General features: G+C 44.5%; 1 protein-coding gene across 2 annotated transcripts in view; it reads left to right on the forward strand.

Annotated features, from left to right (window-relative positions):
* The window catches only part of fbln2 (fibulin 2), a 201,235-nt gene that overhangs the window by 102,195 nt on the left and 72,063 nt on the right, over positions 1-26,977 (forward strand). For both annotated transcript variants that reach the window (XM_041191987.1, XM_041191986.1), the window contains 3 exons: positions 5,383-5,494; positions 13,707-13,836; positions 17,867-18,065. In XM_041191987.1, coding sequence (XP_041047921.1) covers positions 5,383-5,494; positions 13,707-13,836; positions 17,867-18,065 — 441 coding nt within the window. The remainder of the gene's footprint in view (positions 1-5,382; positions 5,495-13,706; positions 13,837-17,866; positions 18,066-26,977) is intronic.

A 26,977-nucleotide genomic window follows, 5' to 3' on the forward strand; every position in this document is an offset into this window, starting at 1 on the left:
TCTGATTTATGATTTCTGATCTCCCATGTGTCAGGCCTGTGATTTCATGAATGGATTCAGTGGTTTAAATTTGAAGTGAGGGTCTTGTAAAGTGAAGAGTGCATAGCAAGTTGCAAGATTTCTTGTAGTTGAATATCTAGGAGTTTGGTTCTCAGGTGAATTTTGAAACTGGAACAGGTTAAGTACTTTGGCTGCTTGATGACTTGGAGCTAGTTTCAGAGACTGGTTCTCAGACTAGTGGTTCTCAAAAGGCAAAGATGGCACAGCCTTTCCCTGCAGCTGTTTTCTCCTTGGCATTCTTCTACAGTCTGCCCAGGTGTCTTCTGAGTCTTGGGGTAATAATGGATCTCTGTATTAGAACCCAGTTTTGGTCACATGGTCAATGGCCATTATCCATCCAGAATGGCTTAAAGCTAAAAGGCTATTGATGGATAACAGGAGATGGATGGTGGTCTTTTGTAGAAGGCCATTGAATGCAGAAAACTTATGGATCGTTCAAAACTGATCATAAATCAATTGGTCTCAGCAGACTGTAGGTGGAACTCTGATACACAAAAAGATGGACATTACTAAATTTCTGGGCTTAGCCAAACAATAGCAGACAATTGATCCTGTTACTGAGTCCTGAGACAAATGGTTGTGTCACTGGGTCTGTGATAATGGATCCTGTTACTATGGCCTTGAGAAGTCCCTGCCCACATGTTGAAACTGCTGATATGGCAAAAAGGCAAGATTGAAGAATTAATGTGATAATGCAACAAAAACCCTATATAAGTTGGCCTCCCCACAAGAAGAACACTTGAAGAAGAAACCAATGAGATGAAGACATCAAGAAGACACCATGAACTGACAGCAGGCTGGTCATTTACACGGGCCTACTACATCACTGGAAGATTGACCAAGTGGGTAGTAATAAGGCAATGGGTCTGCAGACAAGAGGGAAGCAACATCAGGCTGGTCATCTACTGTCAGGGACCTACTCCATCGTCGGAAGACAGACTGAGTGGGTGGTCATAATTATATTTGTATATTTATATTGGGGAACTTGATGTAATTGAAGAACTTGTACTGTGTTATAAAGAACAATAAATTAGAAACAAAAACAGAGTTATCTGGAAAAACTCAGCAGGTCTGGCAGCATCGGTGGAGAAGAAAAATAGATATTGACTGAACCAATTCAACCTGTGCAATTTTGTTCCCATGCAACTCGGTAGTAATTCTGGTGCCCAAGAACACGAGGCATGTTGACCTTCACTTTCACACATAAACTGATAGATAATTGGAACAGAATTACCTGGAAAAACTCAGCAGGTCTGGCAGCATCGGCGGAGAAGAAAAGAGTTGACGTTTCGAGTCCTCATGACCCTTCGACAGAACTGAGGACTCGAAACGTCAACTCTTTTCTTCTCCACCGATGCTGCCAGACCTGCTGAGTTTTTCTAGGTAATTCTGTTTTTGTTTTGGATTTCCAGCATCCGCAGTTTTTTATTTTTATGATAGATAATTGGTCTTGTCAGCTTTCTTTTGTTAAACTGCAAAGCTGGAGACATGGAGTCTAGGAATCCATTGACTCTGTGTTTTGAGTAAGCTTCGAACAATGGCAGGTGTGAATTCCACAGATAACATTCGTCTTGATATGTCCATTCCTGGGGAGACCTGCAAACATGGTTATTGAATTCGGAACTTTTCAGAAGCTTGATAGTCTGGGTTGAATATGCAAAGGTCACCTGATCTGCTTGGTAGCCACTTTAACAGTTGATCAGTGTCCATTTTAAAGAAATAAAAGAGTTCCAAAAGTTTTCATTAGAGCTCAGTCTATGTGTAAAGTTATGAATATGACATGCCTTTACTGGGCATGACATGGTGCTCCTGATTCCTAAAGGGTATTTTCATAGCCCTGCTGGCTGCCCATACCGTCAACAGCATTGATAGGGTATCGTGTCGCAGACTCCCGTCTTCCACCCACAACAGCATTGATAGGGTATCGACATTTAGGTGGGGAGGAGAAGTTGCATTAGTCAGCTGCAGTATGTGGGGACCTGCATTATGTCCTAGGATGTTACATTTTACTATGTTTTATACTCACTTGCCAAAATCGATCTGCAATTGATTGCTTTTGGGGAACCAAGCTTTTAAATTGTCTGTTAACAACAATTTTTTAACATCAGTCTCGGGAATAAAATTGACAAAACATGGCTCATTGCTATAAATAATATGCTGATGAAATTTGTAAAAGTCTGAGAATTTTATCATACTCTGGTGCAAGTTAGAATGCTCCCCACCAGTCACCAGAAATGCAGTTCTTTCAGCATACACGAGTGTTAATAGGTGACTTTTATTTTAGAGCAATTCAGCATGAGGAGCTGGTGTATCACAACCAGTGAGATCCTTTTGGACTCCCCTTCCCCTGTTGTGGGCCCTAATTAGCAGTCACAAATGGCATAGTTGTAAAAGCTGTTTTCAAATTCGTCATGAGTGCATTGTGATTTTCCACACAAGCACTAAGGTGGAGTAGTTGGATGTGGTGCATACACAGAGAAGCTGCAGCATTTTCAAAGAAAATATCATGAAGCAAGGGTGCTACAATTGGCTTTAAAAACAGCTCTCGTTATTTCCTTTGCATGCTATTGGGATTTTAAGTGCCAAATTAAAAGGAGACATGAACTATTCCAACGCCATAAAATTTACCTGGGTTTTCTGTTCCCTTGCAGGTACTGTGAATTGTAAAGTTTTACTGTTGAATTTTTTGCATTGTTTTTAAACAACTCATTGTGCCTGCATGGCTGTGACAGGAGTAGTGGCAAGGACTAACTTGTCCTGTTTCAGTTTACGCTTGGGAACAAGACCAGCAAGCTCCCATTCAGGATTGTGGATTCAAAGCTTTGACTTTGTTGCTGATACCTGCATTTGGCAACTCACTGGTTGGCTTGACTTGTAGATGGAGCATTGTTGTCTTGCTTTAACTGTATAAGGGAGACACATCATTCCTTAAAGTACATCTCATGGCTACCTGTCACAGAGTGAAAAGTGGGAACTAAAGCAAATATAGAGGAGGACTTAGTAAAACTAATCTCCCTTTTTTGAACATTGCAGTGCTTAGGATGTGTTATAGAGGTTTACCATGCTAAGATGTCTTCGTATGCGATCTCTTTCTTGTTCAAAGTTATTGCTCCCAAGAGCAGGCTTCTAATGCTGTTTTTATTGGATTCTGTACAGCACCGAAAGTACTTAAATGGTCAATTTTTTAAATATATTGTGAAAATTGCATAAACTTACAATTTATTTAAGACTATACAAAAATGATCAGCATTAGGTCTGAATAAATTTAATGCACTACAACAATAAAATTGCATCTAACAGAAATGGCTGTAGTAATGTTAGAAAGCAAATGAAATTTAGTAAAATATGTATGACGATTTAATTTGTACTCAAATTGCAGTTATATTGCCACTTCTATATCGATGTGAAGCAGTGTTAGGTACACAGTGATAACGTTTGGTGCCAATGCGAATTCCAAGCTCATTGAATTCAAATGGTGAAACACCAGAGTGAAACTGGATTTAAAAACTACAAATGTGATAATATTGACTTCTTAGACATTCAGTCCTCAATTTTAAACCTCACTTTTGACTGGCAAGAAAGGGTTAGGTGAAGGGGCTGGAATCCTGTGTTGCTGACTGATGTAATATTAACAGTGGTGAGTCAGCTCCAACTGGTCCCCAGCTGTGGCCTCCTGCGGACAAGTTCCTGCTCCTGCTGACTGGCAGGTGCAAATCTTTCTGGCTGTTGGTTGGGAGTCCAGGGAGTTTTAGCCAAATGAGGCGCTGGCATTAAGATTGGCAGAAGCACTACTCTGTCTGAACTCCACAAGTGGGCTGCCTGCTGCTGGGCTCTAAATGCACCCTTTGTGCCCTACCGTTCTCCCCCTCTAACAGTCCCTTGAAGCCAGGAGGATGCTTGCCTGGAGCTTGTGGCAAGAACTTGCATATGGAATTTTTTAGGGTGCGGGTGTGCTGAAGCTACCAAATGGTTCCGGCTGGCCAGGAAACTCTGCCGTTCTTACCGCCTGCCTTTGGTGTATTGGAAGGATTTACAGGTTGACAATCAACCTGCTTGGCCACACCACGCATGCACCTTCTGTGGACATCAAGTGCTGGGGCGGGACATGAACTCAGAGCTTCTTGCTCAGAGGTAGGGAAGCTACTCACAGCATCACAAGACCTCCCACCCCCCATGAGGTGTCTGGATATCCACCCCAAGTGCCATAACTTGCAGGGCTATGGACCAAATGCTGGAAAGTGGGATTAGGCTGGGTGGCTTATTTTATTGCCCGGCACAGACAGGATGGGCCGAGTGGCCTCTTTCTGTGCCTTAAACTTTCTATGACCTCTATGAACCCTAATTGCCCCCATAACAATTGAGGACATAGGGCTGAATTTTACACAGATTGGGTGGGCGTGAAATCGTGCGAGATGATGTCTGACGAGCATCCTGACATCATCCCATGCTCGCGTGAAATTTCGGTCAGTGCGCAAAAGACGGAAGCACACCCACCAACAATTGAGAGGGCAATTAAGCCCATCAACGGCACAATTGCCTATCATTCACGTAGCCCGTCCAACCTTACAGCTGGTGGAAAGGCAAATTGGCCAGGTGGCCTTTACATTTTACATCAAACCTCATCCAAGGGTGGGATGAGGTTCCCGTTATTAAATAAAATAAAAATAGAAATCTGTGGACAGCATTTTTACAACCTATATGTTCAGGTGCCTGATTGTGATCCCGGACATTTTTCTCCTAATTTTAAAATCTTTATTTCCTGGATTTCAGGTCTTCAGCTCCCTGAGACAGCTCTCTGCCTTCAGGGGGCTTTCTGTCAGCGCTCGCCAGCGCCCTCCCTCTTCCCACCCCCACCCTGGCAGTGCTGGTTGGCCATTAATTGGTTGGGGCTGATCGTGGTGGGCGGTGCGTTAACGACTGGTCCCGGGCCCACCAATCCCACTCGCCCACCGAGCTGAAAATTCAGGCCTTAGTGTTCAGTATTTTTAATAGTATGAAGAAAGGTCAGCCTTGTCCTTGTAGAGAGCCAGAGAGAGAGAAACAAAAGAAAATTGTAGGTACGCAAACTCGCACTCCTCTGACAGTCATCGATATTGGCTCAAACATTTAAAACAATGGTGTGGGATCAACCTCTCAGCTAGGGAACAGCTGTGCCCTGTATGGCAACCAAAAGAAAAATCAGACAGTACAACAGCTTACAAATAACCCCCACTGGGCTTGATATCCATTTTCTATTGTTACGTTTTAATAAATTTATTATTCTGTAATTGATTGAAATGTACGTGGTTGTAAAAGATAAAACAAAACTGCTTGTCTCTTTAGTTTCTGCAGCAGATGTGATTGAAAGTTGCTGTGCTACTGGGCAACAATGGGCTGAAAACAATGGCCAGTGCTTTGATATTCCTGTGAGGAGTCTTGACTCTGCTACCTGCAGGTAAGTGGGTTCCTGGATTGTACATAAAAACAAAAAAACTGCGGATGCTGGAAATCCAAAACAAAAACAGAATTATCTGGAAAAATTCAGCAGGTCTGGCAGCATCGGCGGAGAAGAAAAGTCTGTCGAAGGGTCATGAGGACTCGAAACGTCAACTCTTTTCTTCTCCGCCGATGCTGCCAGACCTGCTGAGTTTTTCCAGGTAATTCTGTTTTTGTCCTGGATTGTACAGTTATACTAAATAACTGCTGCATATTTCCTTCCGTGTAAAAGGTAAAACAATGAATCTTTTCAATTACAAAAAACACACTATCTCCATTAAATAATTCATGATGTAACTTCTTAAAGCATCCCTTGATAATTATTTATTCAAAAATGGTGTGCTGTGTCAACCAACTATCCATTAGGGGCTTGTGCTTGAGTACTATCCAGACCGATGAAATGAAAATCACTAGTGTCACAGACATAATTTATGTGTTTTCTTACTGTACATAATCCATGTGTTTTGGCTGCATGTGTGTATTTTCTTACTCTCAAAGTGATTGTCCTGATTAAATAAGTCTAGCAGCAAGATTTTTGTGAGTTTTAAAATAAAGGTTATTTATTACCACACATCTGTCCCAGATTATGAAAAAAATGTGACATCTCACTCACTTGCCTGACACACACTATCACATACACAATGATTAGATACAGATGAAGGTAAAACAATACAATTGCAATTTATGATTGCCTCTGTCTCTTTCATGGCAGGCCTGTAGTTTCTTAAATTAAATTGAGGCTTTAGCTGAAGTGAAGGCCTTGTGAAAGAGAGGATTCCCAGTAAACTGTGAGGCTTATTGTAGCCGAATGTCGAGGAAACAGGTTGTCAGGTGAACTTGGGGAGGGAGACCTTGTCCCAATTTCAAGGTACTTCTTTGTATTACCTTGGCTGTTTGGATTACTTGCAGCTGGTTCGATGGGCTTTCTGATGGAACCCTATCTCCAGAACAGCTTCTTGCTCTTATGTTAAAAGTAAACAGAAAGCATGGCTGTCTCATCATTACAGGTCCAAAGTCCTTTCCTAAATAAGGTGAATATACATCCTCTGTTGTGGCTTTCACACCTTGAAAGTTTGAGACAGCCAGACAGCCAGTGTCTTTGTACCTGAGTAACCCATTCGATTTGAATTTGCCCTTTTTGAATTAGTTTCAGGAAAAGGCATTGAGTCAAAGTCATTCGAGAAGGTTGCTTTTGTTCCCCCTTGAGACAGGGGAGTGTTTCAATCCACAAGAGACATCAGGTAATCCTCAGGTGGCCATCATTTTGCAGCCATTTGTAGTTAGTTTAAAATATGAAAATTAGTTTGAAGTTCAGAATATACTGGGATGTGCCGCCAGTCTGCGACTTGTAAGGCCCTGGTTTGAGGTGAGATACAGAATCTTAATCTTGTTCCTAATGCGCATGATTATGGTATAAACTTGACCATAATTCAGCATAATTTAGTACTAGGTTGACACTTGACTCATAACTTCGATAAGGATGATTGCTATTGTAAATAGGATTTGATAGCTTTACAGCTGTACTACTAGACTAGCCAATCCAAATCTCAAGTTCAGGCCGTGAAATTGACTTCAGTAATTCTGGTAACGTCCCAAGAATGTGGCCTCTTGCACCTTCTCAGGGTGACTGGGGATGGGCAATAGCACAAGTGGCAGCCTATGTGATATTTGATATGACCTTACCCAATGTTGACACTGAGCTATAACACTAGAAGAGTGCTTTATTCTCCAAATTCAATAGCTTTCAGTTCAATAAGGGCAAAAATTCACCAGTTTTTTAAAGAGTCCTTTCCCCAGTGCAATGAGTCTGTGAATTTGCTAGCAGTTGATAATTTACGACATTTTTTGAAAAAGCAATCACATTAGAAACTGCAGAGCTAACTACGCTGTTAAATAATTAAAGCAGATTAACAGGTAACATATAAGAATTAGGGAGTGAGGCTGCCATTAACATAGAAGCCAGATAACTTCAATGGATTGAGAATTTCTTTGTGATAATATTTTTGCACACATCATCTGTCATATTCCATCAAATTCTCAAAGCTACATTTTATTGGACAGCATATTAAAATTTATGCACAATCTGGAATTTTTCAAATACTTTACTCTTTCATCCAGCAGGCTACATTATATACAGCTTCGCAGCTGAACACTGCCCTATTGGCTAACTTGAATGCAGGTTGTTTTTGTCATGTTTACAATGCAATGAAGCATTTGAAGCAGAGTTCAACTTTGACTGGAGGTATCAAGAATAACCAGGAATGTTGGAAATATAAAATGAAAACTAGAGGATATTGGAAATGCACAAAAGCTCAGTCGGCATCTGAAAGATCAAGATGGGTTTTAAGTGAAATGAAAATTATGGGGGGAGTTTTCTGGCCCCACCGCAGTGTCGGTTGGGGCCATAAAATTCGGCGAGCCATTCAAAAGCCCATTGACTTCTGCAGGACTGTAAAAACTCAGCCTTATGTTTCTTGATTGAAGCCATAGAGATATCTGAACAATTAAAGCTTTTGCATTTATTAAATATTTTCTGGTTAAGAGAGGTTTTGCTGATATTGGAGATTCAATCGTATTTGTTCACAGTGGAAAACAGATTTGTGAAAGAAACCAAAATTATTTCCAGCTTGATTGACACTTTAAAAGGGGGAAGGGGGAATCTGATTGAGGGTTATAGCGATATTAACAGGTCAGTTTGGTTCACATGAGGATTAGGAAGAAAGTATAGAAATCTTGGAAAGTGTTTGGAATTCAGCTATTGATAGTTATGCATAGATTGTGAAAGCAGTTGGCTGGATGGGACAAATGTCCCTCTTTTTCCAAGCTCCCTGGGTACTGAATGGCTGTGATAGGTGTTACAAAAATATACAACAGTTCAATTTTACGCATAACAAAACAAAGAACTGATATTTAGGATCATCCAACAAAGCTGATTTTGTCTTTGTTTGAGTTCAGGTTTCCCCTCCACTTTATTTTAACGACAACTAATACTGAAGAATTTGGTAATCTTGATAAAAACTATATCATACGCATCCAGGAATCCTGGCATAATACAGGGCACAACTTCAAAGTTTGTGGAGGACACAAAATTGGAAGTACTTTGTCCGCGAGGACATTAAGAGGACATAGGCTAGTTGAATGGGTTGACCAGTGACAGACGTAATTTAATGCAGTGAAGTGGGGAGTGATACATTTTGTCAGGAAGAATGCAGAGATGGGAATATAAAAATTCTAAAGGGGATGCAGGAGCAGAGGGGCCTGGAGGTATAAGTGCACAAAACATTGAAGGTGCCCGGGCACATTGAAAAAACAGTTAATAAAACATACGGGATCCTGGGCTTTATAATTAGGGGCATAGAGTACAAAAGTAAGGAAGTTACGATAAAACTGTATGAAACACTGGTTCAGCCTCAACTAGAATATTAAGTCCGATTCTGGGCACCACATTTTACAAGGATGTGAAAGCATTAGAAAAGGTGCAGAAAATATTTGTGAGACTGATTCCCAGGATGAAGAACTTTAATTACATGATAGATTGGAGAAGCTGGGGTTGTCCCTTCAGACACCGACTCCCCCACATTTGTGTGTACGTCATCTTGGCCCTGTAAACACTTGGCTATGCTAGGGATCTGCGTTTGCTGTCTGGCCTCCTATTGTTTTGCTCCCTCCTGTTGCTGCTGCTGGGCTGCCTGCACTGGTTCCTGTGCAGCGTGGTGTTCCTGTGCAGTGCTGATGCCTTCAGTGCTCGAGGAAGAAGGAGTACAGGGTGAATGATTCACATTGTGCACTGCCCTCTCCCTTTCTTTCACGGCTGCCTCTGAAATACCCTCCCCTTAAGGACTCAGCTATCAAACTGCTACAAAGTCTCAAAGTAGGAATGGGACCGGATGGACCACTCAGTATCGAACTAGACACCGAAAATGACAACGGCAATTCCAGCCCTGTCGACCCTGCAAAGACCTCCTTACTAACATCTGGGGGCTGGTGCCAAAATTGGGAGAGCTGTCTCACAGACTAGTCAAACAACAGCCTGACACAGTCATCCTCACAGGATCATATCTTACAGATAATGGGCAGAATTTTGCCCTAGGATGGCGTGCGGGCCCCACCGGCTTGGCGGTGGGTGGACTGCCGACCCCCACCACTGAAACGGGGCCCGCTGCCATTTTAAATGGGCGGGCCAATTAAGGCCCACCCAGCGGCATCCCCGACAGGAAGTGCTATGTGCTTCCTGTTCCGGGAGGGGCAGGAATTCCACATCTGTCAAAGTGTGCTCTTTCCCGCATGCGTGCGAAAGAGTGCCCTGCTCCCTGAGGCAAAGTGCTGCCTCAGGGAGATTCGTGACAAGTTAAGTGTAAAAATAGAAACATTAAAAAATTATTAACATGTCCCCCTCATGTGACAATGTCACACGAGATGGGACATGTTAATAAAAAACACATAAATGTTATTACTTTTTTACAAAACGGACATGAAACTTCGTCCCACCAGTGGATGAAGTTTCATGAATAATCTGGAGCCCACTGGAGCTCCTGGCCTGCCTGCCAGCCTTAAGGTTGGCCGGGCAGGTCTTTAATTACTTTAATTAGCCTGTCAATGGCCTCAATTGGCCATTGACAGGTCAGCGGGTGGACAGCTGATTTCACTGTCCGTCCGCAAACTCCTAAAAATTTAAAGGGACCAGGATGACGTCGGGGATTCCTCCCGACATCATCCCGTGTCATTTTCCCCTTGGCAAGCGGACCCTGCCCCCAAATCACTGAGGGGAATATCCTGGCCAATGTCCCAGACACCACTACCACCATCCCTGGGTATGTTCTGTCCCACCAGCAGGACAGACCCAGCAGAGGTGATGGCACAGTGGGATACAGTCGGGAGGGAGTTGCTCTGGGAGTCCTCAACATCGACTTGGAACTCCATGAAGTCGCAAAGCATCAGGTCAAACATGGGCAAGGAAAACCTCCTGCTGATTACCACGTACCGTCCTCCCTCAGCTGATGAATCATCCATGAGGTGCTGTGGGCTATCAGCAGCAGCAGGATTGTACTTAAACACAATCGGTAACCTCATGGCCCAGCATATCCCCCATTCTACCATTACCATCAAGCCAGGGGATCAACCCTAGTTCAATGAAGAGTGCAGGAGGATATGCCAGGCGCAGCACCAGGCACACCTAAAAACGAGGTGTCAACCTAGTTAAGCTATAAGACAGAATTACTTGCTTGTCAAACAGTATAAGCAGCAAGTGATAGACAGAGTTAAGTGATCCCACAACCAACGGATCAGATCTAAACTCTGCAGTCCTGCCACATCCAGTTGTGAATGGACAACTCACTGGAGGAGGAGGCTCCACAGATATCCCCATTCTCAGTGATGGGGGAGCCCAGCACATCAGTGCAAAAGATAAGGCTGATGCATCTGCAACAATCTTCAGCCAGTAGTGCCGAGAGCCATCTTGGCCTCCTCTGGAGGTCCCCAGTATCACAGATGCTAGTCTTCAACCAATTCAATTCATTCCACGTGATATCAAGAAATGGCTGAAGGCACTGAATACTGCAAAGGCTATGGGCCCTGACAATATTCTGGCAATAGTACTGAAGACTTGTGCTCCAGAACTTGCTGCACCCCTAGCCAAGCTGTTCCAGTACAGCTACAACACTGGCATTTACCCAACTATGTGGAAAATTGCCCAGGTACGTCCTGTACACAAAAAGCAGGACAAATCCAACCCAGCCAATTACTGCCCCATCAACCTACTCTCCATCATCAGTAAACTAATGGAAGGGGTCATCAACTGTGCTTTCAAGCGGCACTTGCTTAGCAAATAACCTGCTCACTGACACCCAGTTTCAGTTCTGCCAGGGCCACTGTGCTCCTGACCTCATTACAGCCTTGGATCAAACATGGGCAAAAGACCTGAACTCCCAAGGAGAGGTGAGAGTGACTGCCATGGACATCAAGGCCGCATTTGACTGAGTGTGGCATCAAGGAGCCCTAGCGAAACTGGAGTCAATGGGAATCAGAGGGAAAACTCTCCACTGGTTGGGATATGTGGCATAGAATGAAGATGGTTGTGGTTGTTGGAGGTCAGTCATCTCAGCTCCAGGACATCTTGAGGCACCTATGCAGCAATTAAAAAAAAATTTAAAATAAGAAAATGGCCATTGCTCCTGGGTCACTATTGTGCATGGGAAACCCATCCTCAGGGCAGCTTGCATCATAGTCAGGTAGCTGTGGGGCATTGGGGGTTGGGGGTGTGGGGGGGGTGGTGCGGTGGGGTCGGTGGGGGGTGGGTGGGGGGGGGGGGCGGCAGGGGAGTGTTGGGAGGAAAGGAGTGTGGTGCCTAAAATTCTTCACAGAGTGTTGGCACACAAGTCTGCTGGCAGGAGGTTGCCTATCCTGCACCTGGTGCCAAGGGGACCTATAGGTTGACTGGAAAATTCCAGTCAGTCTCTGATAATTGGCTTTAATTGCCCTCTTAATTAATTTAACAAGGTGCTGTTCCATCGCTAATCCAGGAAAATGGCTTTGGGGGCAGGATGGTGGCAGCAAACCAGCATGCTGGCCGGCAAAGCAAAATTACGAACCCTCCCGCCTCAGTGTCTGCCCCTATATTGGGGCTAAAATCCTGTCCAGCGTGTTAGTATCTCAGCATTGTCAATTTGAGATCATCTATTTGAGATTTCAAAACTGAGGAATGTTTGCCATCAGCAGACTTGTTTTACAATTTATATCATCTTATATTATTTGCATATATATATTATTGTTATTTACAATCTATGCCAATGACCTGGATGAAGAGACCAAATGCATGGTTGCTAAATTTGCTGATGACACAAAGATAGGTAGGAGAATAAGTTGTGAAGAAGACATAAAGATTCTGCAAAGGGATATTGATCGGTTGAGTGAATGGGTAAACATTTAGCAGATAGCATATAATGAGGGAAAACGGAAATTTGTTCACTTTGTCAGGAGGAATAGAAAGCAGCATATTATTTAAGTGGAGAGTGATTAACGACCTCTGAGGTACCGAGGGATCTGAGTGTCCTGGTACATGAATCACAAGAAGTTGGAATGCAGGTACAGCAAGTGATTAGGAAGGCACATGGAATGTTGTTGTTTATTGCAAGGGGAATGGAATATAAAAGTAGGGATATTTTGGTCCAGTTGTTCAGGTCATTGGTGAAACCACATCTAGAGTACTGTGTACAGTTTTGGTCTCCTTATTTAAGAAAGGACATAATTGCACTAGATGCAGTTCAGAGAAGGTTCACTCGACTGATGCCTGTAACGATGTGGATAGGTTGGACAGGTTGGGCCTGCATCCATTGGAGTTTAGAAGAATCAAAAGTGATCTTATTGAAACATTTAAGATTCTGAGGGGATTTGGTGGATGTTGAAAGGAATTTTCCTTGTGGGAGAGACTAGAACTAGGGGACACAGTTTAAAAATAAGAGGTCTCCCATTTAAGGTGGAGATTAGAAGATTTTTTTCTTAGCGGGGTGAGAGCCTGGAATTCTCTTCCCCAGAGAGCAGTGGAGACAGGTTCATTGAATATTTTTAAGGTGGAGTTAGATTCTTGACTAACATGGGAGTCAAAGTGTAAAGGGGTAAGCAGGAAAATGGAGTTAGGCCACAATCAGATCTGATCCTATCAGATGGCAGGGCAGGCTCGAAGGGCTGAATGGCCTACTCCTCCTCCTAATATCTCTTTATTGTTTCATGTGATGTGGGCATTGTTGGCAAGGACAGTATTTCTTGCCTATCCCTAATTGCCCTTGAACTGAGTGGCTTGCTGAGCCATTGCAGGGGGTAATTAAGAGTCAGCCACATTTCTGAGGAGTCAGATGTAGGCCAGACCAGGTAAGGATGGCAGGTTTCTTTCCCAAAAGGACATTACTGCATCATTTAGGTTTTTATGATAATCAATGACAGTTTCCTTTTCAATTCCAGACTTACTAACTAAATTTAAACTCCACCAGCTGTCATTGTGAGATTTGAACCCACATCCCCAGAGCTGGGTCTCTGGATTACTATTCCAGCGAGATTACCACTACACCACTGTCTCTCCTATCTATGTTCTTACGTTGATATACTCAGATATGGTAATTTTACTAAATTAATTTAATCAAAGCACTGTTCTGACCATAATATGCTATGTTTTATAACAGAATTGCACAGAAACAGTGCTGTGTCTCATACATGGAGGAACACAGCTGCTTGGTTGGCATTAACTTTGCAAAAGAAAATGAAGACTGCTATGCAAATCCAAATGATGTTTGTGGAGCGGACATATATACGGCAAGTATTTCATAGCACCTTATCTTTTTCACAAAATATTTTAACCATTAATGTTGCTTCTAAAAAGATAGGCTGTAATATAGTAGACCAAAATTATACTGGTGGCTGCGTGGAGCACCTTGTCCGGTAAAAAGTGTCTTTGCAGATATATAAGTGACATGTAGCAAGCTTGGTTGTCTCTTAATATTAAACATTCAGATTCAAGTTGACATAGGATGTAGCCTTAAGGTTACAGGGGTGTTGTCAGAATATGCATTTGAAACAAGGAGTAGTCAAAACCTGGATCTCTTTTCACTAAAAAGCTGTTGAGGTTGGGATTCAATTGAAAATCTCAAACTGAGATTGATAGATCTTTGTTTTGTAAGGGTATTGAGGGTTATGGAAGCAAAGCAAGTAGATGGAGTTAAGATGCAAATCAGCCATGATGAATTTGAATGGGGGAACAGACTCGATGGACTGACTGGCCTCTTCCTGTTCTTGCATTCCTGGAAAACTTGTTATCCAGCTGTAGACGCTTCAAAAACTGACCCTTGCATGAGATTGCAATTGTTCATGAAGTTGCACTAACCTATTTCATTAGTTAAATCAGTATGCGACTCCTTAGAACACCCATTGATATGTAGTTTCAATTTAAAAAGAAAACTTGTGCTGCAGTGAATAAGGGCACTATTTTTAAGTTCTGAGATCTGACATTGATTCCAGCCCAGACTGGTGAAATGAAACACCTTTCTTTCTGCCACCTGTCTCCAAATCAGCAGATAATGCGAATCATAATTCAGCACAAATTAATACTGCATTGGCCATCTTGCTCAGAAAGGCCACAAGGATAAATGATGTGGCAAGTAAGGCTGGGATTAAAGAGACAATTGACCATCAGTCTGATCACTGATCTGATTCCTGAGTTATACTAGAGATCTTACATTGATAAGCACCCAGAATCATTTTGAATCAACTTGTAAATTAAGGTATGCTTGCTACTTTAATATAGAGGTTTATTACTTAAATTTTGGTCTCATTAGAATATGGTCAGAATTTGGATAAAGCAGAGCTTCTAACAGCCAAATACATGGTAAGGAGACATCAGGAGGTATCTTCTATGATAAAACATCTTGCTTCAAAAACAATCTAATACTTGCCTTAAGACATTCATTGATTTTATTGAACATTTAAAATCTGATTTTTAACACTCTGCTCCACCTGGAGGGAATGGTGCAGGCAGGAAGTTTCTTGCTGCATTCCCGTCCCTATATTAACTTGTCTGAAATCAGGCATGGAAAAGCCCCCTGCATCAGAGGAGTGGGGGCCTATTTTAAATGGTGAAGTTGTGCTCTGATTTCCCATTGGGCCAGATGATCGGTCACCTGTCTTGGCCCCCACACTGGCACCCTGAATTAAAATTGGGGCTTTACAGGCAAATACAGTGCACCTGTAACACTGTTCTAGCAACCGTTTGACTTTATAATTGCCTGAAAGTTGTTTGTCATAGCTGCAGATCTATACTAAATGCTTCAACAAAAATAAATCTTGACTTATCCAGGAAATGCGACATTTCTCGGTACACCCCCTTATAAAAGAAACTGGCAGAAATGGTTCACAGCTACTTCACAATTAACAGTGAAGTTCAAACAAACTCACCTGCTAAGCATAAGCCTAGAAATTGGATGAGACAAAAGACAGGTGTTAAAAGGCACCACACATGGGCTTAGATCTCTCCAGGAGGGTGAGACCACAAGAACATATGAAATAATATCAGGAGCAGATCGTATGGCCCATCAAGCCCGCTCCACCATTCAATACGACCATGGCTGATCTTGGGCTTCAACACCTTTTTCCCATATCCTTTAATTCCTTGACAGACCAAAAATCTGTCTATCCCAGCCTTAAGTGTACTCAACGATGGAGCATCCACACCCTTCTGGGGTAGAGGATTCCATTGATTCATCACCCTTTGAGTGAAGTAATTTCTCCTCATCTCAGACCTAAATGATCGACCCCATATCCTGAGACTGTGCCCCATGTTTTGATTCCCTGGCCAATGAAAACAATCTCTCAGAATCCAATCTATCGAGCCCCTTCAGAGTTTTGTAGGTATCAATGAGACCGCTTCCCACTCCAGAGAATATAAGCCCAATTTACTCAGCCTCTCATAGGACAGCTCCCCTCATCCTAGTGATAAGTTTGGTGAACCTTCTCTGTACCCCTCCAATGCAAGTATATCCTTCCTTAAATGTGGAGACCAAAACTGAACACACTATTCCAGATGTGTTCTCACCAAAACCCTGTACAGTTACAGCAAGGCTCAAATCCCCTTGCAATAAATTAAGGCCAACATGCCATTTGCCTTCCTAATTTCTTGCTGCACCTGCATGCTAACTTTCTGCGTTTAAAAATTGCCTAGGGCCTGGGGAATCTCAGTAGAGGCAAATAGGCCTCTGAACAGCTGGGACCTGCATACACCATACTTAATTTACCCATTTCATCTTGCATGTTATAAATGAGGTCGTACAACAGGATTAAGATCTGATTTGCGTATTTGAAAAGCCTCCTGCCTTAGGGTGACCAGATTTTCAAAAGTCAAAACTGGGACACATTGAAAAGCCTTGGGATGGCAGGGCTGCAGGATGATTGACATGTTGAGTGACTAATGGTGGGAGTCTAGGGAGGGACAGCTGAAGTAGAGGTCCATATGATGACATCTCTTGGAATGTGTCCAGCCAAATGACTCCAATAAATTAGTGCCTCACCTGCTGGTCTTCTGCTGTCCTCTGTTCTCCCCCAGTCTTCTCCGGCTATGTTTGCTCTCCTCTGGCTCTCCTTCAGCCCTCTCCCCCTCTCCTTCAACTCTCCCCTGCTCTCCTCTAGCTCCCCCTGCTCTTCTCTGGCTCTCCCATGCTCTCCTCTGGCCCCACCCCATCTCTAGCCCGCCCGACTCTCCTCTGGCTCCCTCCTCCTCTCCTCTGGCACTCTCCCACACTCCCCCACTCTCTTTCCCCCACTCTCTCCCGCCCTCTTCTGGCTCTCTCCCACTCACCTCTGGAACTCCCCACTCTCCTTCAGCAATTCCCCCACTCTGTCCCACTCCTCCAGCCCTCCCCAACCACTCTCTTCTGGCTCCCCCACTGTCCCACTCTTCTCCAGCTACCCCCACTCTCCTCCGGCTCTCCCCGCTGGCCTCCAGCAGCTCTCCACCGCTGGCCTCCGGCTCTCCCCGAGGGCCCCCAGCTTTCCACCGCTGGCCTCCAGCTCTCCCCGAGGGCCTCCGGCTCTCCACCACTGGCCTCTGGCTCTCCCCGAGGGCCTCCGGCTTTCCCCTGCTGGCCTCCAGCTCTCCCCGCTGGCCTCCAGGCTCTCCCCGCTGGCCTCTGGCTCTCCCCGCTGGCCTCTGGCTCTCCCCGCTGCCCCCCCCCCCCCCCCCCCCCCCCCCCCCCGGCCTCCCCTAGGGAACGCCTGATACAATTGGAGCATTCTGACGGAATAGCCAATCAGGGCACTGAGAGGCGAACCAACCAGGGAAAGCGAAAAGCTGTCCCATTGAGAACCAATCCATTTTGTGAAAAGAAATTGCCCCTGGCTGAGGCTCTGGATGCTGGGGAGAAGGATGTCTGTATCTGCGGGAGCAGCCCATACCAGCCACTTGATGGTCAGTGGGTGGGTTACATTCTGATTCACAGGGTGCAGCCGAGGTGGGTCTTTTTGGGTTTGCCAACAGTAAATGGAGAGTGAGGTAAAGGGGAGGGGATAGGATGTGAAGAGAAGAGACGCTGAGGCTGTGCAAAAAGGTGAAGTGCTGACAGAAATCTGATTTGGTTCATGTAAGGAAGGAAAAGCTGCAAATTGGGGTTTTTGAGCAAGTTGTTGGGACACAGGGCCAAACCGGGACATCCAGTCACCATATCCTGCCTGTTTTGGATGGGAATACAGGGCGTCCATTTTAAGGCCGGCTGTCAGAAATTAAAATTGACTGAAAGTTTATCTCAGTTGAGCAGTGTGATGATTCATTTTATCTGCTTTTGCTTAATTCTCCTTACAGAAATGCTGCGACTGCTGTGTATTAGGAATTACATTTCGGAGCCAGCATGGAATATGTGAAGAAAAGCCAAGCCTAGGCCATCCATGCAGTCAAGCATTTTTAAGCTGTTGTGAGGGAGTGGAAGATATTACTCACCTTCCAGTAAGAAGATGGCTGAAACCAAAGCCACTGCCGGAGAAGGCTCTTGTTCCTGACCAAGGTGCAGTATGGCTTTGCAATTGGATTTCTCCTATAGGAAACAAGATCAGCACAGTATCACCATAAAATATTAAATGTCTGCCCATCATAGAGAGATACATCATGGCTGTAAAAGACTTTGAGGAGATGTTTGACTGCCAGCTGTCTGTTCCTCACCTGAAAAAGTGGGCAACTGTTAGTTGAAAATCCATTGGGGAAATTGCGTCCATTTGCCAGTCTGAATCAACTGTCAGACATGCCATTAAATAGGACCCAAAAATATGCAGAGTCCTAATCCTATTCTAAGGGCTTGTTTTTCACTGAGCTGGGAAGACTCTTCGGACCTTTAAAAGTGGTGGGTGGACCAGGATGCAGAACTCCCACTCTCATTTCTAACCGATATTTTTTTGCCAGTAGGGAAAGGGAGCAGGGCATGATTCACACAGGAGGAAAGCCGGAACTCTGCAGGGTTCCTTCAACTTGGTGCTGAGTTTAAACAGACCCTATTTTGGCCATTACAAAGGCCTTAGCCCACAGTGTGAGAGTCACAAACTGATGGAATAGGTGGATTGAAGGGTGGATAACTATCATGATTTGAAGTTTTTTTTTAAATACTCCACTCTTTAAACTTAAAAAACAGACTGCAGCTGTCAATGAGAGGTAAAAAAAAAATCAACTGGACTGATTTGATTGACAGGTGGGTTAGAGGGAAAAGGCATCTATTCCAGCAGTTGCAATAGAGCTCTTTGTTGACACTTCCCCAAGGGCTATGATCATGTCATTGTGAATGCTTGGCTGAGTTTCAAAAGCCACAATTATCTCAGCACAGGGTTCTGAGTTCACAGTTTGATTGGCAGTTTAAAGAGTCTTTTAGTCTATCTTTGATGTAGGGTCTGAATAGAAGTTTGTTTTCTACAACAGATTATCCACTTGAAAAAATTTACAAACTTTGAATAGGCTTTATGAATGGTAGGTTTTTCACTATCAAGTATGTAGGAGTGAGAACTTATTAGATTGTTAGGGGTTTATCTCTTTTTTTCAACTCCACACGGCTTCTGAAGTCTGCCCATGGTGGATATTGGGTGAGTGGCTATGAAGTTGGCATGGAGGGTATGAGGGACCAAGGGGGTTGGGTGGCTTGGCATTGAGTTGGCATGGAAGGTATGAGGGAACCGGAAGGGTGGGTGGCTGCATGAGGAGATGCAAGGGGTGAGGGCTAGTATGTCTAACAACTAAAACAACTGGGTCAAAGTTCCCAGAAAACCAAAGTAGACTTTCTACCCAGCCTGCCTCTGCACTTGCTCACCAACATGGCCACCCACACTCTTCTTCCAGGGTCACGGGTTGGACTCAATACCGCATCCAGCATCTCCACAACTGGAGTGAAAATTGGGTGTTTTGGGATACTTTTTACCGAGGCAAGTTCAGAGCTTTGGGAAATTTTCTGATCCAAGCTAGCCACTCGGTAGCCAAAATCTGGCCCTAAGACTGTGTTTGCAACTTTTAAGGTGAAATGGGCGAATAATGTGCAGTGAAAATGAGATGAAATGGATGAAATTTTGAAGGGGGCGCAGGAGAAGGAAGACTTGGGTGCATATGTACAAAGATTGTTGAAGGTAGCAGGACAGGTGGAGAGAGCAGTTAATGAAACATATAGTATCCTGGGCTTTATTAATAGGGGCATAGAGTACAAGAGCAAGGAGATTTTCCTAAATTTATATAAGGCACTTGTTAGGCCTCAGCTGGAATATTGTGTACAGGTCTGGGTGCCACATTATAGGAAGAACGTGAACACATTGGAGAGAGTGCAGAAGAGGTTTACAAGAATGGTTCCAGGGATGAGAAACTTCAGCTATGAGGATAGATTGGTGAGGTTGGGACTGTTCTCCTTGGAAAGAAGAAGGCTAAGAGGAGATTTGATAGAGATGTTCAAAATCATGAGGGGGCTGGACAGAATAGATAGGGAGAAGCTATTTCTACTTGTAAAAGGATCAAGAATGAAAGGGCACAGATTTAAAGTGATTTGCAAAAGAAGAAAATGTGATGGGAGAAAAAGCTTTTTCTCACAATAAGTGGCTTGGGCCTGGAATGTACTGCCTGGAAGTGTGGTGGAGGCCGGTGATTATTGAATAGAAACAATGTGCAGGGCTATGGGGAAAAGGCAGGGCAATGGCACTAGGTCATAATGCTCATTTGGAGAGCTGGTACAGACATGATGGGCTGAATGGCCTCCTTCTGTGCCGTTAAAATTCTGTGATTCTGCATGCACGCCCAGAACGTTCTGAAGCCTGACTAGCGATTCCATAATGACCACTGGAGGCCTCTCCCGAAAGAATTACTGGGTGTTGATGTGCACAAAGAGCTGCTCACTTGCTGCTCTCAAACCACATTAACCAGTTCTTCCAAAACCAAACACCCTGTTCCCCCATCCCCCACAACCCCCACAGAAGCCAGTCCTGTCTATAATGGGTCTTATTCTACCAGATGCCTGGATTCAATAGCCAGCCGGTTTTCCTCCTAAGCAGGCTGGTGACCACCTGTTTGACACCTGCAGCTTTCCGAGAAAATGTTAATGAGGCTGCCAAACCTCAAAGTGCTTCTGGAATTCCGACTGTTGCATTGCTGACATATCCAGTCGGTGCTCAACTGGAAAACCTCCCCAAACACCATCACAAACTTTGCAGCAACCATTGTCTATTCCATCCAGGTCTCCGAGCTTATTGATTGTATTAATATTTGTTGAGGTTTGACATTGTGAACTTTTTAACCAATACGTAAGTTGAACCTGAAGAAACTTGATAACACCAACTTTGAACCAAGATAGAAAGTTGCTGGGATCAGGAACATGCCGCCTGCAAAGGTACTGGAGACTGGTATCTCAAATCATTATACCAGGGAGTTGGAAAGCTACCAGGAGATGAGGGTGTGGACAAAAAGTGGGGATACGGAACTGAACATGACAGCTCTTTCTAAGAGCCAGCACAAGGATGACAGGTTGAATGGCTTCCGCCCGTGCTCTAAGCTTTTATGAGTCTGTGATAACAGAAAAACATACAGGTTATATAAGTAGGTTTGGGCAGATGTTTTGGGCCCCACCAAAGTTGGACATGGCGGCACCAGCCATTTTAGGGAAGGGGGGTTCAGGACTTGGCAAGGTCACCTGCTTCTATGAGGCAGGCAACCAGTTTGACTCCTTACGAGCCTTGTTATGGAGAGGTGGTGGAGATCGTCTAAGATTTTCTAGTCAGCCTCCAGTTTCTTCATGTGATGCTGGTCCTTTCGACTGCCCGGAGGAGGGCACTCAGCATCAGGCTGGGGTCCCAGCATTCCAGGCAAGCCCACAGGCCCTCCCTGCCCCTAACATGCCACACTTGTAGATGGATCACTCTATGTCCCCACCCCCCGACCCCATATTTGTGGTGTGGAAAGCCTCTGATTGGACCTCCAGCTTGGACAGTCAGCCTGCCACCCTTAATTGGACAGGGAACTTGTTTCCATTGTTACGACCATAATGAGAGGAGTGCAGTTTAACTAGCCTCATTAGTTTAAAGGTTTAATTCACTCTCCAAAATGACCAATTATTTATCTCTGCTGCTGTTGGACCCAGAATAAAAGAGACTTTAAAGAGGCTTCTTTCAATAAACTCAATGATTGATTTATTATAAACAAAACTTAAAAAAAAAACAAGTTGCAAGAACTGGTTAACACACGATTGTACTCTAGAAGTATAACTTTCTATCCCTAAAATACCCCAATACACACACGCACACGCACACAGAGAAATGAACAAACGATGAACAGAGTCTCTCTACAGAGATGAGCTCTACAGGATAGGCGTTATAAAAATAAAGGATAAAGTTCGCAGGGTCTTGGCGCTGTCGATCTTCAGTTCCCTTGTGTGAAGACGGGCCACTGGTCCGAGTAGATGTCTGGAGTTTCTCACCAACGGAGCTTTGCCATGACGGAGAATATAGCCGGGTCAATCCCTCTTCTCAGCCTCTCAGGTTTCCAAAAAACAGACAAGTTTCACTGAGCTGAGGATTCTTAGTTGGATACTGCCAACAACTTTATTTTAGGCAAGGCAGGAAGGCGAGCTGGGCAGTCTTTTTACTTTCTCAGTTCAGTCCCAACTGAACTCAAAAGCACAAGTTCAAAATTAAAGCTCATCCCTGTCATGTGATTTCCAGTAACTCACTAGTGTTTTGCCTTTAAACCAGTCCTTTTCGTCAATTAAAGTAATTACAATGTAAACAAGCACACAGCTTCCAACCCCCTCCCGACCTCATGTACCATGCTGATCAGGTGATTTCTTGGAAAAGACACGCTTGTTGATAGTTCCAAGGTGAACTTATGACCATTTTAAGAAAACACTAGGTCAGCATCCAAAGGCCCAAATAATGCAACGTCCTTCCAAATTTAAAAAGAAAAATCCAGTTCATGAAGATATGGTTTTCCCAACACCATGCCAACCAAGGGGATGCCCTGGTCAAAATCCCAGTGAATGACTATTTCCCCCCCACCCCAGGGGCATGTTTGGGATCGGGAAACAGTCCCAGCTCCTGTTTCCTGTGGCCAAAGCGAAAATTCAGCCCCTGGTATCTGAATAAAGCCTTAATTGCAGAGTGACACTACAAGCGCTTAATTACAAACACAAGAAATGTTTTATTGCAGACCTGACTCATTGACAATTTACCTGAGCAACATGAAGCTTTTTGTCTGTCTGCTGCCCTATCAACACTGAAAAAACAGGCAAATTAAATTGTTTTTTTTTAAACTTCCCACCCACTGGCCAACTCTACTTTCAAGCAGGCCTCAATATCTGCTGCTGGTTAAAGCTCATTGCATAATTGTCATGTTTGTGCATACTGTGCCTAGTACTGGTTATATAGTTGCCTAAACTGTGGTACTTAGAGGGACTCCTGGAGGCTGCAGCCAAACACCCAAAATAAGAACTCTTAAGATTGAAGCACCATGCATTCTCAAAACCCCACCGGCTGCTACCCATACAATGGCACCCAAACCCTTGGGATTTCCTCATTCCTCTTTTAAGATTTGACTGCTGGCTCAGCTCTGTGGAGCAGCCGCTGCATTTCCTGTGTGGCCCTCCCTGTCTCAGTACCACCAACAGCCCCTCCTCCACACTCGCCCAACACCCCCCACCCCCCACAAGCCCCCACAATTCCTGATTGGTGGGTAAACCATTAGTAGTTGTTGAACAGTGACAGTTTGCAGATTATATTCATGAGGCTCGACCACGAAATTGGTTACAATCTCTCACTGGGGCCACCTTCCGGGCTGTCCACTTGCCCTGCTCTCCTCCTCGATGTGTGCTCTATATAAAAGTCAATCCTGTTATGATTTTTGTTCACACATTCAGTGATTGTGGTAGTTTATTTGAATTAGTTTTGATAATTTGCAATAACATAATTGTTTAGTCTGTGAAAGCTGATGCATATTCTCTGATACACAGTTGCTGGGGTAAAGAATACTACATGTGGTGATTGGCATTCAGACTGATTGGCTTGTTTTTACAAAGAGTTGGATAGGAGCAGAAAAGACTTTCATTGTTATGCAGTAATTTACACTCAGAGGCCTGTGAGTCTGTTGAATATAGTGCAACAGTTCATTTGTTATAGTTGGCACAAATATGGTCATGTTTCAATGTGCATAGATTTGTACTCTTATAACGTGCTGTATGAAATTGGTAGTCAGAAATGTAGGCACTTCAGAAGTAGCTTAGTGAAAATAAATTATTAATGAGTTATTAATGAAAAGTATAATTAAATGAACATTTGTCTTTATTTGCAAAATTTAAAAATGACAGAATATTTGTATTAAGGATTAAGCCATATCAAATTCTAAATGGTTGCATTTTTGTTTTCCTTATTCAGTTTCTTTTTAAGCAGATAGTTCGCAATCCCTATTTATAAAGCTGTGACACAGGTATCCTTGATCCTGTTTCCTGAGGTTGATGCACGGTGTGAATTCTGCATAGTGTTGCCTACCTAATCCTGAATTCAAGGCATCAAAGGTTTGAGCAGTAGCAATCAATATCCACAGGCAGTGCATCATTGAGAGGAATGATGCCTGCAATTTGGACCTAGCCTTGAGGACTCTGTTATAGATTTTTGTGGAGTCGTCACCCACTCATTAATGCATTCATTTGCGAATTCTCCATACGTTGCTGCAGAATGTTAGTTTTACCATTCTGCAGAGCTACTGATGTATCATACAAGGCTGTTCTGCACGTTCACAAAAGACATTGGCCTGAATTTTGCGCCCAACGGGCACACGCGATCAGTGGGCCCGGGAGCAGATGGGAAACCATCCCCCGGCTGCGATCAGCCTCCGACCGCGATTTCCGGCTGGCTGGTCAATTAACAGGCAGCCAGTGGGAAATGCTTCCAGAGAAAGGCTCAGCACCGATGGTGAGGGGGCGGGGGGGGTGGGGGGGGAGCGGCGGGAAGAGAGCATGTGCCAACGTTACCGTGGGTGCTGGTGAGCGCTTCCATTGAGCTCACTGAAGGGAGACAGCTGCTGCAGGGAGTTGCAGACCTCCAAATAATTAAAGAAAGCACAAAAATGCTGCAAAAATGTCCGTGCAGCACAACCAAACACCTGAAAGCAGACCTCATTAAAAAAAAACAGTCCCCAGATGTTTCTTTTTACTTTAAATCCTAACGGAGGTTTCATCCCGCCCTTGGATGAGGCTTCATCCAAACTGTAAAGACCGCCTGACCGATTGGCCCATCCGTCAACCGTAAGATTGGGTGGGCCACGAAAAATCGCTTGCAACTGGGCTGCTACTGAGCTTATAAGTTTCCCGCTGAATTGTCGGCGGGCATTCTTCTGACTTTTGCGTGCACGCGCCGAGCGAAGTGTTGCGCGAGTCCGCGATGACGTCGGGACTCTCGCTTGACGTCATCTCGTGCGATTTTATGCCCATTCGGGTCAGGCAAGTGCCCGCCCACCCCGTGGGGCATACAATTCTGGCCTTTGGGCCTGATCACGTGGTCAGGGGCGCACCCTACTCACGTCGACATGTCATGCAGGAACTTACCATGATCCCCAGGGCGAGGGATAGCTTGCCTTGAGGAAGGATTCCCTCCCAGTGTCAGCTGCAGCAAGGCCCAGCACCTCTATGCAGTGCAGGCAGCTGTGGGGGTAGCTTATGGTCAACTGCACCTCAACAACCCTGAAGCGTAGACCAGTGCAGTAAAAAGGCATTGGACCACAAATTTAGTAGTCGTGATTAATTTTACAAAATTAAAAATGTAAATATTTTTTCAAAACTTGGAAAATTGAACTTAGCTTTTACCAGAGAAATCATTTTAAAAACAAGACTTAAAAAAATCTGATAAATCCTGCAAGAAAAATCATAGATTTTGCTTTTTAACAATATTGATCACACTTGTAGAAGATTTCATGTTTAAAAAGTCAATCCATTTTGGCTTTTGAAAGATTCTTTCTGGTGTGGGTCTACATATTAACTATTCACAAATGCAGAAGAGGCCCAACATGCCTGGAAACACAGGTCCAAAATGTTCAAGTGTATTTAGTTTGTAAACTGGTGGCAATTAGTTATGGCGTGTTTGGAGGTGGAGAGGGCATTTAATCAGCGGGAGGGTGGCGTGCTCATACCCTGCCACCTTCACATCTCTGTCGAAATCAAGTCCGGGGTGGAAAGGCCCACGGCAGGTCTTGCTGCCCAGCCACCAATTGAGGCCCTCAAGTCAGAAATTAATGATCACTTATGGGCATCCTCCTACCACTGCTGCAATGACCCTGTCACCTCTCGCAGAACATGACCTGTGTGGGCTGCTTGTGGTCTCCCAGGGTGGGTGGGCTGTTCCCTCATTCAAGGGCACTCAGTGCCTGATCGAGTGACCTAGCATCGGAAAGCAGGGGGCCCAGCTGAAAGCCATCCCTTCTGCCCTTGCTGCCGACCTCCCGCCCCTCCCCAATGCACCCCCCCCCCCACCCCTTTCCTCATGACCCCCACCTTGCGAAACCTCTGCCGCCATGACTTATCTCTGAACTAGATCACCCCTCGAACCTGGGCCTCCGGTGGCTGTAGTTGCTGTAGCAGCCCACTGCCTCCCTGGTGAAGCTGGTGAACAAAAGGACTGCCGGCCTCTGATTGACTGGCAGTCCAAGGTGTGCGGGATTTCCAACCCTGGTGTCCTTCATCCTGGGGAAGGCTCGCAAGTGCCCAATTGAGAGGCACTTAATACCAGCGGGCTTTCCCAGAGGAGGCTTTCTTCCCAGCACTCCAGCTGGCAGGCAAGCCCCTCGATGCCTCTGTAAAATCCCCCTGTTGCAATGTCTCTACAATATACAGCAGTGATGAATGCTGAACATGCTGCCATTACTGGCACCACAGTATCTGGTCCTCTATAATGTGTTTTTGCTGACTAATCTTTCTTTTGTAGACAATTCCCAGCAAATAAAATTCTAGGGCCTCCGCAGTAGAATATTTAGAAAATCAGTGGGATGTAAAATCCGCTAATGTGTAAAGCAGATTGCTAATCTTTGCTCCCCCCCAATGAATTTGGAATTTTATCCCTATTGTGTTGCTAATGAGCTGGTGGTCGGTGTGTGAGCCCTTGAATACAGAAGCACTCACAGTGAAAGGAAAAAACGGAAAGGTGACCCTCAATTCCTACGACTGTAACAAACACACAGGCCAGAATCTTTGGGTCGACGAGCGGGGGTGGGGTGTAAAATGATGCGCGGTGATGTCGGGCATGCGTCCCAACATCACCATGCGTCATTCAGGTCTTGAGTTGGGCGGGTGCACACCTGAGTCGGCTGCACACCCGCCAAACTGTCAAAGGCCTATTAAGGCCATTTGAACAGTAATTGAAATACTTAATGGAGCTGCCCGTCCAACTTTAAGGTTGGTGGGGGGCAGGTGAAGAGCCCAGGCGGCCT

This window comes from Carcharodon carcharias, chromosome 7 (assembly GCF_017639515.1).
Source record: "Carcharodon carcharias isolate sCarCar2 chromosome 7, sCarCar2.pri, whole genome shotgun sequence".
Taxonomy (NCBI): domain Eukaryota; kingdom Metazoa; phylum Chordata; class Chondrichthyes; order Lamniformes; family Lamnidae; genus Carcharodon; species Carcharodon carcharias.